This window comes from Triticum aestivum, chromosome 1B (assembly GCF_018294505.1).
Source record: "Triticum aestivum cultivar Chinese Spring chromosome 1B, IWGSC CS RefSeq v2.1, whole genome shotgun sequence".
Classification (NCBI taxonomy): domain Eukaryota; kingdom Viridiplantae; phylum Streptophyta; class Magnoliopsida; order Poales; family Poaceae; genus Triticum; species Triticum aestivum.
In genome coordinates this window covers 428,343,039-428,358,454 of record NC_057795.1, presented here as the reverse complement: position 1 = coordinate 428,358,454, position 15,416 = coordinate 428,343,039, and the positions used below count along the sequence as shown (strand labels likewise).

General features: G+C 43.5%; 1 protein-coding gene across 2 annotated transcripts; it reads left to right on the top strand.

Moving 5' to 3' along the window:
• The first annotated feature begins 6,219 nt into the window (after positions 1–6,219).
• On the top strand, positions 6,220–13,324 carry LOC123128922 (protein MAIN-LIKE 1-like). Of its 2 annotated transcripts, XM_044549039.1 has the most exons (8): positions 6,220–6,349; positions 6,444–6,529; positions 7,106–7,199; positions 10,542–11,731; positions 11,807–11,917; positions 12,016–12,178; positions 12,253–12,795; positions 12,880–13,305. In XM_044549039.1, the coding sequence occupies exons 4-8, from the start codon at positions 10,545–10,547 to the stop codon at positions 13,255–13,257; spliced, it is 2,382 nt and encodes a 793-aa protein (XP_044404974.1). In that variant the 5' UTR covers positions 6,220–6,349; positions 6,444–6,529; positions 7,106–7,199; positions 10,542–10,544; the 3' UTR covers positions 13,258–13,305. The 2 variants fall into 2 exon arrangements, with proteins under 2 accessions (XP_044404974.1, XP_044404980.1); XM_044549045.1 differs by lacking the exon at positions 12,253–12,795 and having other exon boundaries at positions 12,880–13,324.
• Positions 13,325–15,416: the final 2,092 nt, after the last annotated feature.

Sequence of the window (15,416 nt, the reverse complement as noted above, 5' to 3'; positions counted from 1 at the left end):
CATTTTGAAAAGGAAAAGGAAAAGAAAGAGTTACAAGAGAAAATAAATAAGATGGAAACAAAGAGAAAAGAGAATAAAATAATAAAAAGGATGTAACTAATCACATTGGAGTGGATGTCTGGTTGGCTACCGTCGCTAACACTAGACGAGGAGGTGTGGGTGTGTGCCAAGTTGCGAAATACACTATAACGGATGCTTAAGTCGTCGTGTAGGAAATGTCGGGAGGGGGTGTGCAGCTTCATCGTCATGTCAACGCTTAGACCCTGTTTGATAGCTCTGCATTTTCTATGTAATTGAAGAATACTACAGTTTTTTCAAATACCATGGTTTTAATTACAGTGAGCTGTTTGATTTCCATAAAAAACTGTAGTACTAATACTACAGTATTCACCAAAACATAGTATTTCCTCTGTTTTAAAAAAAGAGCCCCGAACCTCTTTTTTAAAAAACTGAACAGGGGAGAAAATAGGACCGTGTCGTTTTTCTTCCTCGTGCGCTTCCAAGCCGCCACCGCTGCTCTCTCGTCACTGGAGATAGTCTCGCCGCTGCTCCTTGGTCCGCTTCCAAGCCGCCTTCTTTCTTGCTTGATGTATCACGTGTCGTGTTGGTCGTATGTTTGAAATAATGATTGGGAGGAGCCACCAATTGAATCTACTGGAAGGCGTCGAGCTTGGGCGCACGGTTCCAGTTTACGCACGGCTCCACGTGGTGCGCCGCCGGCTACGACGTGTTGCGGACTGTGAGGTCCTAGCTCCACGGCTCCACGCGCAGCTCCGGATGCCCCTTGACAGCAACGCGAAAGAGTGCCAATGAGTTCGTGAGGTGACACACGTCATGTTGTGGTAGTTCGACTGCCTCCTCTTTGATAAGCTACAGGCCGAACTATGGGGTATGGGCATAGTTGTTGCAGTTTGGTAGTGGCCTTTGTGCATGGCCATTCGGAGTTTGTGCATGGCCGTTTAGTTTGCAACAGTTGGGTAGCTAAGGAGAAAACGGGTAGCTAGCCAATTTACGTGGATATATGCAGCACCAGCCAAACAGCACAAAGTATTCTCAATACTTCAAAATACTGTGATATATGAAAACTGTGATATCTTATACCTACATGCAAAAATATTGAAGTTTTTCAATACTGTGATTTTTTAATACTTCACTATCAAACACAGCCTTAAGGCTGCTGCCGCATAAGGAAGCCTATCTTGGACAAGAGGGCCGTGTTTTCTGGGAGCCCCTATACCTTGCTGGCTGCGAGGTGTATGTAATGATCGCCTACAGCGCCACCTCAAATGGGCAGGGCCCAGGTTTCCGTTACAGCACAACATTCGCACGATACAACACAGTGTGTATGTTTTTTTGTGTATATTCCAAATACATATATATCACAGAACTTAATTTACTTAAAAGTTCTAAAAACCACAATTATAAATTATTATTGCAGTGAAGAAATTTTGTTAGTGTATCTTTTTAAAAATCTTGTTAGCTTTAAAAAAGTGGCATTTAAACTATATTCACGCTTTCAAAAGAAAACACGTGACATTTAAAAAAATATTTATACAATGCAAAAAATGGTTATGTCATTTGAATGTTCACGTATTTCAGAAAATGTTTGTGACACTAAGAAACCTATGCATTGTAAAACAATTGTTCATGTAGTTTTTAAATATTTTGTAAAATGTTTCAACATGAAATTAATAATTTTTTAACACATTTAAAAATATATATATTTGAAAAAATCAATGTGTATAACATAATGTTTCGGATGTACAGAAAGAAATTATCACATGTATTGAAAAAAAAATAAAAGTTACAAAAAATGAAAGTAAAAGACAAAAAAAATTCTAATAAGATAAACACATAGAAAAGTAATAAAATTGCACGGAAGCTTCTAAAGCTGGATCAAACCGGCCCACAGAAGCTTCCCAAAACCGCCATTGAGCACTATGGTACTGGGCCGGGCCACAAGCATTGCGCCCAAGGCGCAAGACCACACCTAGAATGTCAAGGAGTGAAGTCTATTTTAAACCTTGAGGTTGTAGAGCTCGTTGCATGGCCTTGCCCATCTTGAGGCTGATGATGCAACACAAAGCTTTTGGTTGGCTTACGCTGCAGTCAGCTGCATATTTGACTTCTAGGCAACAGCGGGTCAGGAACAGACATGCATCTGGTTGCACCATGAGTCCATGATGCGTCCGACGGTTGCCGCACCGCGCATGCCACCTCATGGCTCCTATCCAGTGCTCCTACGTGTGGCCGGCCCACTCGCCCAGTTCGTGCACAAGAATCACGTATGCTGCCTTGTTGTTTGCATGGGCTCACGCCAAGAGAGGAGAGAAGAGGCGAGATAGATGAAGAAGATGGAGTTAGCAAGTAGGCATGTGTTGTCAGTCAGAGAAACAAGTGATACTGACCAGGGTTGTTCCTACAAACAGGTTTAGGAATGGTTTAGGGTTGAAAATAACCGGGATTATAGAGGACAGGGTACAAATTTCAGGGATATGGAGGTGAGGGTTTGTTTATGACGAGCTCTACAATCTCGAGCTTCAAATCAAACTTCACTCAATGTCAAGCAATTGGAGTAGATGAGCCTTTACTATAACTACAAATAAAGTGGAGAAGAGGGGCCTCGGCAAGACTTGGGTTACCTCAAAAAGGAAGAGGTTTAAAGATATTCAAGGTGGAGGGGGTGGGGGGGGGGGGGGCATCTATACCTCGCTTGCTGTGAGGTGTATGCGCCGTTCTCCTACAATATGACCTCAAATGAGTCGGCCCTGGTTTCTGCTACGACACAACATACACGTGGTACATACATGTTTTTCTCTTTCCATTTTGTTCATATTTTCAAAATATTCTAAAATACATATATTTCATAAATTACTTCAATTTTTTTAAACACGAATTTTAAAACCGTTAAGGCAGTGTGAAGTATTGTTACCGTAATTTCTTAAAAATGTTGATAGCGTTCAAAAATGTTCAAGCGTTTCAAAAAACTGTATGTGGAACTTTAAAAAAGTTTGTGCAATGTAAAAAAAAGTTCGTGTAATTCAATAAACATTATGTACCTTCCAAAAACAATGTTAAAAAAAGGTCAGGCATTTCAAAAATATGGCCATGACAATGTAAAAAAATGTGCATGTAATTTTGAAAAATGCCTCATGCCATTCCAAAAACTGTATGTTTTATTTTACAACAAAAAGTTTGTGTGTTCCGAAAATATTCCCGTGACATGTTTGTACAATGTAAAAAAAGATCAAATAGTTTTAGAAAAATGTTTTGTCTCATCGAAACAAATCAACGTATATGTGAAAGTTATTTAACACATATTCAAGCAATTTTCGAAACCTGTTTTTCTAAAAATGTTGATCATGTATCTGAAAAAAATTAGCACGTATAAATAAATGTTTCAATGTCTATGAAAATTGTAGTACATATGTAGGAAAGAAAGAAAGAAAGAAAAATGACAAAACCCATGAAAACCAGTAAGAAAAACACATAGATTTATTTCTAAGAATTAACGGCATGGAAGCTTCGAAATCGAACGGAATCGGTCCATCGAAGCTTTCCAAAACCGCTCCTAGCAGCTAATAGTACTGGGCTGGCCCACTTATGTCATACCAGGGGCGAGACTGAAGGATCTCTCGATACAGGCGACATATAGGGAGCAACTAATCAAGAGGTACCCCTTATGGGAGCATCACAAGGGTCACTTTGGCGCGCTCTTAGCTGCCGCCACGTGTCACATGTTGGGCACTCCCTGAAGAATATTTTCTATATGCGTTTTTGTGTTTTATTTTTTTTGAATTTTGTTGGCTTTTCGGTTTTCCCCAGGTTTAGGACAAATGGTTTTTTCAAAAAAAAACTTTGTATTTTTGCTTCCATGGGAGGCAAAGATTTGCTTTCACGAGATGCATAGCTTTGCATCTCAGAGAGGAAAAAAAATTGCATTTTTATCTTTCACAAGAGGCACAAATTTGCTTCTCATAGAGCGACATATTTGTTCCACGAGAGGCACACTGCACACCTGTGCCTGTTAAAAAAAGAAAAACACATTCTTTTTGCTTTCACAGAAGACACAGATTTGCTTCTCATGGAGGTACAAATTTGCTTCCACGAGAGACACAACTGTGCCTCTCGGAAAAAGAAAAAAAATGTTTTTCTTCTTTCATGGGAGACACAGATTTGTTCCCGCGAGAGACACAACTCTGCCTCCCAGAAAGGGAAAACACATTTTTTTGCTTCCACGGGAGGCAAAAATTTGCTTCTCGCGCATGCACTGGTTAGCTTCCGCAAGGGGCACAATTGTGTCTCTCAGAAAGGGAAAAAAGTGAAGAAGAAAAAGGTGCTTCCGGCTTGTTTTTCTTTCTTCTTCTGACTTTTTTGGGGTTTTCCAAAGAAAAAAAATCATCGAAACCTATTAATATGAGATCTAGTTTTGAAGATTTCAACGCGAGAAATTCAACGAGGAAAACGGTTCAAAATTTGGATGCACGGTTTAACAGATAAAACAATTTGAATAAACAAATCTAAAAAAGCTTCCAAGTTGGGACAAGTGGCGCACAGGTAGTGCGCCACTTGTCAACGCCGGAGATAGTGGGAGTGACATTTGCAAAAATTACACCTTAATTAGTGATCTCGCGATATATACCCCTCGCGGTCCGTGAGTGCGTACATATGTGTCGCCCATAGTAACGCTTGAGCGCTAGCGGGCAATCGCCTGCAGAAATCAGTAATGGGCCGACTTGGTGTGGCTTGGTAGCATGTACTTCTTTTTTATGTAATCAGTTTATTGATATGTTTTTTTTCATGTTTTCAGTAAAAAAAGTGGCCAATTATTTATTTATTATATAATGAAATAAGTACTTGCAATTTTTAACAGTCTTTAGGCATTTAAAAGATATTCACATAATTAAAAAGTGTCCATTCATTTAAAGAAGGACCATGCTAAGTAACATTGGTCTTTAAAGACATGTGCCTAATTTCAAAAGTATTCAGGTATTTTTTAAAAACATGTCCATGTAGTTTTCAGAAACTGTCCATGACTTTAATCAAATGTTCACATAATTTCAAAATAGTACCCATGCATTTTTGGAAAAATTATGTAATTTTAAAAAGTGTTGAAGTATTTTGTAACAACCAGCTAAAACGAAAGCTCCATTAAAGAGTGTTTCACGTGGTATAACCTCCTCCGGGAATATAAACTTTTAATATTTTTAATATATAAAACTAAAACTAAAAATAAAAATGGGAAAACATAAAAATAAAAAGAAGGAAAAGTAGGGAAAACTAGAAAGAAAAGGCGAAAAATCCAACAGAAAAGAGTCATTGACAAAAAATATACATCTACCTCACAAAAGACAACAAATGTTTTAGAGTTGGCTTGCATTTTCTAGGGCGAGATCATGGACTCAAATTCCGGATATGAGGACCTTCACCTTTGCCTTACTCCCCGGAATGAGCTTGTTAGCCGCACGTCAATTAACATTGAGCACCTGCGAAGTTTTATCTGTCCACTAGATGTGGGGTAGTGTCCATAACCGGATTTTTTGTCCAAAAGGACCCCCTGCCGAACGCTATTGTCAAAAAGGACTATCTGCAGATAAAAACGTCAAAAAGGACCCCCTGACTAGTGGCGGCAGGTGCGGCAGGCGACACGTGGCACCTGCCACCACACCAGGAGGCGGCGGGCCCCGCCGCCACCGCAGGAGGCGGCCGCGCGGTGCACAACGGATTCGGGACAGTGCAACGGAACGGGTGAGGCCAGGTGGGCCACGCCGCCACTGGCTGAGGCGGCCGCTGCTGCCCATGCCGCGCCCAGGCCGACAGCAGCATCTTCACGGGAAGAGAGGCGCGGGCCCGGCCGCCACCGGGTGAGGCGGCAGCGCGCATGCGGCCCGACAGCCCTGACGGCGCTGATTTCAACGGCGCTGATTTCTATGACAGCGACCTGACGGCGCTAATTTGGACGGCCTGCTGCAACGCGTGATTTCCGCAGATGCTTTGTAAATTGGAATCTGATTCCCGCAGCCTGCGTGATTTCCGCTTCTTGCCGACACCCGAGAGCGGTCTAGTTGCTGCGTGTGATGAGACAACGCAATGCTGGAATCCGAGGCTGCGGTAGCTGAGTGTATCTCGTTCTGCCGACAATACAGTGCTCCTCCTCTTTATATACGCACAACCGCGGCTGCGCATACACTCTCTCGAATATCTCTCCTTGCCTTCACTGCCTCTCTACTCTGTCTAAGTCTAGAAGAATACACAGAAGGAAATACTTGGTAGCTACTTTCACTCGTGATTTTGGCCGATTTAGAGTTGGTTTTCGAAGATGGTGAAGTTGAAGAAAAGATAGATTAAGGTAAGATCTATCCATTTTTGTTGGTTTTGTTTGCATGCATGATGTTTTAGTTCTGTTTGATTAGTTCCTAAGTGTGTACTCTATGTTGTTTTAGGCATTATTTCAGCACTTGGAGGAGTCATTTGGAGTTTCTGGAGTAGGATTTGCCGTGCTAAGTGAAGTACGAAGGGGGAGATCAAGGTATGAGCTTTGCAATACATGGATTTTTTTGTGATGCACGGTGGTAATTAGTTAGTCATTTAGCTCGTCATTAGCTATGTGATGTTAGTGCTTAGAGGTTCGGAAAAAATTCAAACGACGGATACAACATTTAAACTATTTTTTTGATAAGAGTAGGTTGAAGATGTTGTATCAATGTTAGTTGCATACATTTGTATTGACATGCGAGAAGCTCTTAATACGGTAATTAAGAAAAAATTACACTGTAATTGTTCATTGCATGTGGTATGATATTTCATGTGGTATGTTTATTAATAAGTCTATGGTTAGGAAATCGTAGGTCTACTTTGTTATGTCACAATAATCTAAATTTTATATGTTAAGATTAGGTGGTAATGTACTTAATGATAAATGTAATTAGGTAAAATAATTCATCTTAGTAGCAAACAAGGAGGAGATGACGTGATTGAAGAAATTGTGTTACCATCTTCGCTATCCCTTTTGAGATGATGACCACATACATGCAAGTGTTATTTTCATACTTTTGATAGCAGAAAGAAAAATCCGTGTGTAATATTGATGTTCATGTGATAATAGGTTGACTCTGTTCATATTTTACTGGTGACGGATATTTATTCGAACTATTTGGACGCTTAATTGCATTTGCAAGCACATCCATATTGGACCTAAGGTATAAAATGACGCCGTAATTTTGTTAATATTTTTTATATTGATGTACTGTCATGCCGCTGCAAATATTATTATTTGTAAATAAATGAAATTTATCGTATGATATGAAAAACATTATATCATGCCGGAAGAAATTAGATATTTTACTCATATGATATTTAAATGTTATTATCGTAATATTATGTTTAGTGGTTGTTTGGATAGCGAGTACTTACCCTCAGTTTTGTCATAACCTGTTGTAAGGAAATTATGTAGAAAACCATATTTTACGAAAAGTCGTTTTTCCAGAAGCTAAGTTTTTGCATGTTACGAGAACTATTTTAGGATATTTTTGGGGTAGTTAGAGAAAAGCAAACAGAGTTTTAGTTTGTTACGCTCGTAGACAAATTTGAGAAAAATAGATCTTTAAATACCCGTTAACCAAACAACCCCTTAAAGTCTAAGCAAATGATTCTAAAAATAAACCGAATATTTATAACGAAAATACGGTTATTATTTTAGTCATAAGATATGTAAATGTTGTCATCGTTACTAAATGTTCAGTTACTAATTATTTGAAATGTAAACATGTATGTTGGTTAGGTACTATGGAAAATTTAGTAGTGTACTATGGGAACGTCTTACGCGACGGTCCATGCGGGGTGGATGTGTCCTTCTGTGAGTCGACTACAGTAGTGGTGAGAGACATGGTCAACGTGGGTTACGCAGCTGTTAGAAGGTGCATCCGAGCGGTGTTTGGCCCAGTGATGCAGGAAAAAAAATGACAATGGAGGCCTTCGTCGTTGACGGAGGAAATGATGGGACAGTTGCCCGTTGGGGTTTGCGGCCTGTCACAGGTGATCGGTCGTGGGGGTCGTACATGAGGTTTGCAAGCAATCCCAATAACTCAATGTATGGTCAGCCGATGGTGTATGTGGAGTTCATTTCAGTCACTGATGTTGCCGGATGCAGTAGCAGGGGTGGTGAGGTCGAGTTGGCCATCACATCAGCCCCTAGCATCGGCCCATCGGAACCGACGGGCGGCCAGCCTGTGTATGACACAGGATATTGGTCGGCGGCCGTTGACATGAGCGAACACGTGGAGGGATTGCCGGAGGCGCTAGATGATGATGATCATTCTTCTGCGTCTTCGGAGTCAAGCGGAGAAGAAGATGTTCCTCCTCAGAGGGCGGTCGCGGCGGCACTGCAACCTGGGTTTTTACAGGATATGAGCATCACCAACGAATTTCACTCTGCTTCTGGCCTAGGAGCGGGAAGCCTGGAGGTTGGGCAAGTTTTCCCAGATAAGAAGTCTGCTTACCAGGCAATGGGTAGCTATGCAATCGGCATCCACCGCCAGCATAGAGTGAAGCAGTCTGATAAAAAAGAGTTGAAGGTCATATGCATCCACACCGCGAAAGGTTGCCGCGGAAGAGTTCTCGCTAGACTGAAGCCTGGGGTATGTCAGTCATGGCATATCACAAAAATAGTGGAGCATACCTGTGAGCAAACTGGGACTCTTTCAGATCACTGCAATGTGACAGCAAAATTTGTGGCACAGACGATGGAAACAATTGTGCAGGGAAGTCTCAACATTAGTGTTAGGGCTCTGCAAAAAGATGCAGAGGATCTAATTGGATTCCCTGTTAGCTACAGCAAGGCTAGGCATGCGAAGGAAAATATATTCAAGAACTTGTATGGTACCTATGAGGAGGCATATTCTTATGCCCCTAGAATGCTTCATCAAATAGCAAGTGCTAATAGGGGGACTCAAGTTTGGCGGAGAGAACGTCCAAACCCAATGAACCCGGGTGAGCTAATCCTGGACCGCTTATTCTGGGCATTCGCCCAGACTATACAAGCCTTCAGGCACTGTCGCCCGGTATTATCTGTTGATGGTACCTTTCTCACTGGAAAGTACAAGGGCACACTATTGGTGGCGATTGCAGCGGATGCAAATAATCAGCTTCTTCCTATTGCATATGCATTGGTCGAGAGCGAGAACAAAGATAGCTGGTTGTGGTTCCTGAGCTGCGTGAAGATTGGTGTCGTGAAAGAGCGTAAAGGTGTTTGCATCATTTCTGATCGCAACACTGGATTATTAAGCGCTCTTGAAATAATTAAGGCGTCGGAAGAAGAGTGGGGCTGGCCCGATCTAGAGGGAAGGTGGTGCATGAGGCATTTGGCAGCAAACTTTTACTCCAAATTCAAAAACAAGGATTGGTTCAAGTTATTCAAGAGGATGTGCATGCAAAAAACTGTAGCCAAAATGAATGCGATATGGGCAGGTATCAATGGTGAGATCGACCGCGCGGCCTTGCCGCAGAGAGAAGACCGGAGGGGTCGTAGGACGGCCATAAATTTGAGCCAGTGGATCACCGAGAATTGCCCTCATTTGGAGAAGTGGGCACAAGCTCACGACACCGGGGCTCGGTATGGAATAATGACCAGCAACATGTCAGAGGTGTACAATGGTGTTCTTAAAGGGGTGCGAGCACTGCCTATCACAGCCCTAATTGAAGAAACTTGGAACCGGACCCTGTCATACTTTGCAGACAGGGTCACCGTCGCCAAAGCACAAGTTGAATTGAACAAGCCATGGTCCGAGAAGATGCAAAGACATCTGGACGAGAAAGCAAAGAAGTCCCAAAGTCATGGCTGCAGGAAAGTGGACGCACTTAGGAATAAGTGGGAGGTCAATGTGCGAGCCAAGTACGTTAAGGGTCACCACAGAGGATCAAAAAAGCAAGCTGTCACCCTTGGCTCAACCTCCTGTGAGTGCACTTGTAACAAGCCCAAGCTTGAGGGCTACCCTTGCAGTCATGTGCTCCGGGCGGCTGCTGTTCAAAAAATCAGCGTCGAGCCATACATATCGCCGTACTTTAACATGTACAATCTGTACAACACTTGGAACGGTGAGTTCTGGGCTTGGGGCATTGATATGAACTACAAAATGTTGTGGCCAGATGGGCCGAAATGGGTTCCGAACACCGACTTGATGAGAACCGCAAAGGGACGACGTCAGTCTAGGCGTCATCGCAATGACATGGACCATAGCCAGATGGGAGAACCAAGGCGATGCCGCGTTTGCAGGTGTCCTGGACATTCACGCAAAGACTGCCCGTATCGAGCCAACAACAACGCATGATGTTGATATATATGTACTCGCCATGTCTATTTATATTTGTACTCGTTATGTGTACTTATATTGAATTTAAATTCATTCTCTTTGTATTATTGTACTCCTGATGTTAACTTCAGATAATTAATGTAAATCGTATCTCTTTGTATTTTTTAAGTTAATTTAGATTTGCATTTGTATTTCTGTCTTCCTCGTAATTTATATTTGTATGTTTGTGTGCAGGTTATGGGTGAAGTGCCAGTGCTTTTGCAGGGGCCCCATGACGCCGGGCACCGTTGCCACCTATTTTTGAAACCAAATACTAAGCATGATTATCGGCCTTTCAGACTTCGAACCATAAAGAAAACATGGCCAATACACAATCATTTCCTTGCTCACCTTGACGCTTATGGACTACAAGGTTTTGCTAGGCTCACATCATGCGACGACCAAGTACGTTCGGACCCATCCCTTTTGACATCCCTCGTTGACCGGTGGAGACCTGAAACCCACACCTTTCACTTTCGTTTTGGGGAGCTTGCACCTACACTGAAAGATGTTTCTATGATCACTGCTCTACCAATTAGAGGTGAGCCGGTAGTCTCTCCACGAGTGTCTCCATCTTGGGCATTAGATATAGCAGCCCGTCTTGGGATGGAAATGCCAGAATCACAACGTTCTGGTAACCCTCGGGGCATCCCACTCGTCTGGCTTCGTGATAACTTTCTTAATTTATCTAGCTTCGCCAATGAGGAGACGAGAAAAAGACATCTGTTTGCATATTTGTTGTGGCTCCTCGGGAATCTATTTCCAAATTCACATGGGGACGTTGTTGTCCCTGGTCTCATCTACATTGCAGAGAATATGGTAGATGAACCTTTACCCGAGCAGCCAAAATACAGCTTCGGTTCTGCCATGCTATCTCATACATACAGAGGCTTGTGTGATGCCACGCAAAAAACCTCTTTCGCACAAAAAGCTCCATTACTTTGTGTCGCCTATGAGTTTCTACAGTTGTGGTCCTGGGAATACCTCCCTGTAGGACGACCTCGTATAGTACAACCCATATACCCATATGACTTTGGCGAGGGTGCTAGCGCAACTATGGCCACCAGGTGGACAAAGGCACGGAAACGTTGGTCTCCAGATATTGCGAAAAATTGTTACCCTATGTACCACCAGCAGTTTGAGATACTTGATGAGGCAGAAGTCACATGGAACCCGTGGACTCAGGACCAGCTAAAAATGGTCTTTGATGCTCGACACTTCACACCAGGCATGTTGACCGATAGTGCATTCTGGCTGACTCGCTGCAACTTATTGTTCCTGTGGTGTGTTGAACCTTACAACCCAGAGCGTGTAATGAGACAGTTCGGTCTCTATCAAGAAATTCCACCACCTTTTCCCAGACGTATCGATGAGGAAACACATAAGTAAGATGTGACATCCCTAAATAGTTAGTGTCATTTTTAATTTACTAAACTCACACTTTGTTACATAATTTGCAGGCTAACCAATATGGGCAGGGGTTGGAGTTTATACGATTGGAGGGAAGAGAACAGTGAATGGGTACACAAGTGGACAAATGAAGCGCTAGCAGATATAGTGCGTCAACTTAGGTATATTTTATGTACATTATTTTTTTACGATGATCATACGATGCGTGAAGATGCTTTGCTTTCATCACAACGGTTTATGTAATTATTTAATTTTGCAGGCCGTACGATGGAAGTACAGATCAAGCGTACAAGCAGTGGTACTGCATGAACACACGTGCTAGCCTGGCCAGTCAGCCAGCTACTATACCAACACATCTCACACAAGAGGAGCAGGCGCGGAGACATGTTGAGCTGCATGCAGCTTACTATCGTGACCACCTGGTAATCACTTGTAACTTTTTTAGGTCCATCATTTCATAATCATTGGAACTAAATAACATCCAAATATTGTTCAGCTTGAAAATGTCAACGAAGTAGGGCAGATGGCTACGGATAGCATGCCGGCCCAGGGCCCATATCGCAAGACATTCCAGAAACTTTTGCAACAATTCGTGGCAAAGAAGTTCAGATGCGGTAGAGGCGACGACGTTGCCACTGGAGCATACATGCCGGTAGCGAGGTCAGCCAGACCGAGTGCGGCACCGTCGTCCAGACCGAGCGAGGCGCGTACGAGCCATGAGCAATGGGGGGAGGGTCCGAGTACTAGAACGACATTGCCACGACATGACTCATCTCTGCCACTGCATCGCTCTTCTTCGATGCAGCTTCGTCAGGGGCAAACATCTCAGGACCATGGCACGGGCTTGGATTCGATGCCCGAGCAGTTTCTTTCCCCTAACCCATATGCGTACACAGGATATGATGCATACACCCAAGGTGAGGGATCTCAGCCGTTTCTCTCCACGCGAGGGATCCCCATGCCCGAGGAGACTCGTGTACCAGATTTAAACCAGCACCAAGTACAATGGCCAGACAGTATAGGAGAGGGATATGCTCAGGTAGTCATGTTTACATTTCAATGCATTTACAATGATATCATATATTATCCTCTAACAGTTTGTTTAAAATGTTTCTATGTGCAGGACACACCTGATGTTAATTGGGGCGATGAGAACACCCAACGCGGCGTCAACACAGGCCTCCGAGGAGCATCACATGATCATGGCGTCAACACAGGCCTCCGGGGAGCATCACATGATCTTGGCGACACGGTTACATCATTAGTTACAGAGTTCTTCGGAGGGGATGTTATTGGCCCATCTTTTATCCCCCCGGAGTCACAACCATACGCCTACAATTACGCTTCAGGTTCGCAACAAGGATTCGCGACTCCACCACCTACGCAGGACTCGCAGACACATGAAGCCGAAGTGGAGTACGGCCGCGGTCTTCGTGTGACCCGGCCACCTAATCGCTTGTCGCCTTCCGGTCGTAAGGAAAGGCCAGGTGGTCGTCGTTAAGTAGGGTGATTCATCTATGCACGTGCGCGACCCATTGTATCTATATATGTGTGTATCAGACTTTTCGATTTGAACATCTATGTTTGCTGAAATAAAAATGCACCAGTCAACGCTTTCCCCTCAATATTTTCAGGCAACGCTTTCCCCTCAATATTTTCCCGCCAACGCTTTCCCTCCATATGTTCCGCCACCCGTTTCCCGCCAACCCCTTCCCGCCATATCTTCCCGCCACTCGTTTCCCGCCATATGTTCCCGCCAACCCTTTCCCGCCATACTGCACTCGTTCTTTCCCGCCATTTTCTCCTCTCTACCTATAAAACCCCATTCAGACGGAGGTGGATAAGCATTCGAGTGTAGTGTAGTCGAGATGTCCCATTATCCTTTCGATCGTAGTTTTCACCCTGGGATGAGCAGGACTCTTCTGAGGCTAGCTACCGATTTCAGGATGGACAGTAGGATAGTTCCATGGGACGAACTCACCGGTAGTGACACCATAATGAATGAGTTGGCTCACCAATTACGTAGGTCTGGGTGGCCTGAAAGGACCTATGAGGAGGTACGTAAAGAACTTCTTAGGTTGCATGCAAGGTGGAAGAATGTAGTGGAGCCGAAGAGTGAAACTTTCAGAAGGACTGCAGAAATGCATCCATTTTTATGGACTGAGGAGAGCGAGGATGAAGATGATATCTTCATGCCGCCGCTTCCGGGTGCTGCATCATCAAAGGGCAAGAGTTCTGCATCGTCTAAGGGCAAGAGTACTGCATCCTCGAAGAGCAAGAGTTCTGCATCGTCCAAGGGTAAGAGTTCTACATCCTCGAAGGGCAAGAGTTCTGCATCGATGGAGGATGACGATGATGCCTTCATGTAGTTTTATTCCAGTTCTACCGTTTAATTCGGATGTACTTGCATTATTAGTTTGTACTCTGTTATTGTAGGGCATTATGTTCTATCTTAATTTTATTTTGTAGTTGTTGCACGATGTTCGATATTAGTGGAGGGAAAGAAAATGCCACTACTTTATTCTTAAACTATATTTTTTTTCCATTACGACACGGCACAACTGAAAATAAGATACATTGTAGGAATATACCTACATTTAACTCCTGAAATAAAGCTACATTAAAGTGCAGAAATAAAGATACAAATGATTGCGGAATTTTAAATACTACCACAGGAATCTACTGAGTCCAGCGTGGATATTTTCCTTTTCCATCGCCAGCTTCTTCTGCTGCCTTGGCCTGACGAGCCCTTTCTTTCTTTCTCTGCCTCTCTGCCTCACGAGCCTCCTTTCGCTGTCGTTCCTGCTCCTCCATGCGACGAGCCTCTTCCCTGTTTTTCTTTCCCATTTCCTCAAAAAAACGGTGTTGCTCCGCATAGTATTCTTTTAACTCTCTCTCTTGCTCTGCTTTCTCCTCAGCTTCCGCCTTCTCGCGTCGCTCTTCCGCAAATAAACTATTCCACGCACGGCGACTTCTTTCACGAATCTCAGTCACTGCCCAAGCCGGCTTCTCCGTGTCAATCCAATGATAGTACATGCACAGAGGCGGAGGAGACTACAACAAGAAACAAGAATGTTACTAAAGAATCAATGAAAATACCAACAATATCTATTCGTGATGGTTAAAGCATACCGGAGGCTTGTCGTACTCTGAAATAGCTACGGCAGGATCTTCCTCATAATTGGCGCACATGAAAAACTTCATGCCCAACCAATCTGAAAAATCCGTCACCTCCTTCACCTTGCAAAGATCGCCACACCAACATCGCAGGACTGCCACCCCAGGAGGCAAACTTGCGTTCTTCATTTTCCTCGGCCTAATGCTTTGATCCGAGCAAGGCAAACTCATACCGACTGAAAAAAATTGTGTTATACACTTTGCGCAGTGGCGATTTCAAGGATGGCTGGACGAGAGCCTCGGTGTCTCCTTTTATAAGCCCAGACGATAAATAATGGCGAGAAAATTAAGCAGTAAATTTTAGGATCCCTGTAGTGTCGGCGCAATAGCTTCCCGCAGTATTGGATTCCCGCAGCGAGTGACTGATGCCGTCGCATCCTCTCAAGCAATAGCCAGAGCGATTCTCACAGTGCGGTCCTATCCGCTGAGGCAAAAGAAGCTAAAGCAAGACTGTTTCTTGGGCGAAAGAAGCATCAGCGTGCA

What these genes read in the sequence shown, in the direction of transcription:
- LOC123128922 (XM_044549039.1), top strand. Translation starts at nt 10,545, where the DNA reads ATGGGTGAAGTGCCAGTGCTTTTGCAGGGGCCCCATGACGCCGGGCAC. An exon ending in ATCGATGAGGAAACACATAA is followed by an intron (nt 11,732 to 11,806) that starts GTAAGATGTGAC and finishes CATAATTTGCAG; the next exon opens with GCTAACCAATATGGGCAGGG. An exon ending in GATATAGTGCGTCAACTTAG is followed by an intron (nt 11,918 to 12,015) that starts GTATATTTTATG and finishes TTAATTTTGCAG; the next exon opens with GCCGTACGATGGAAGTACAG.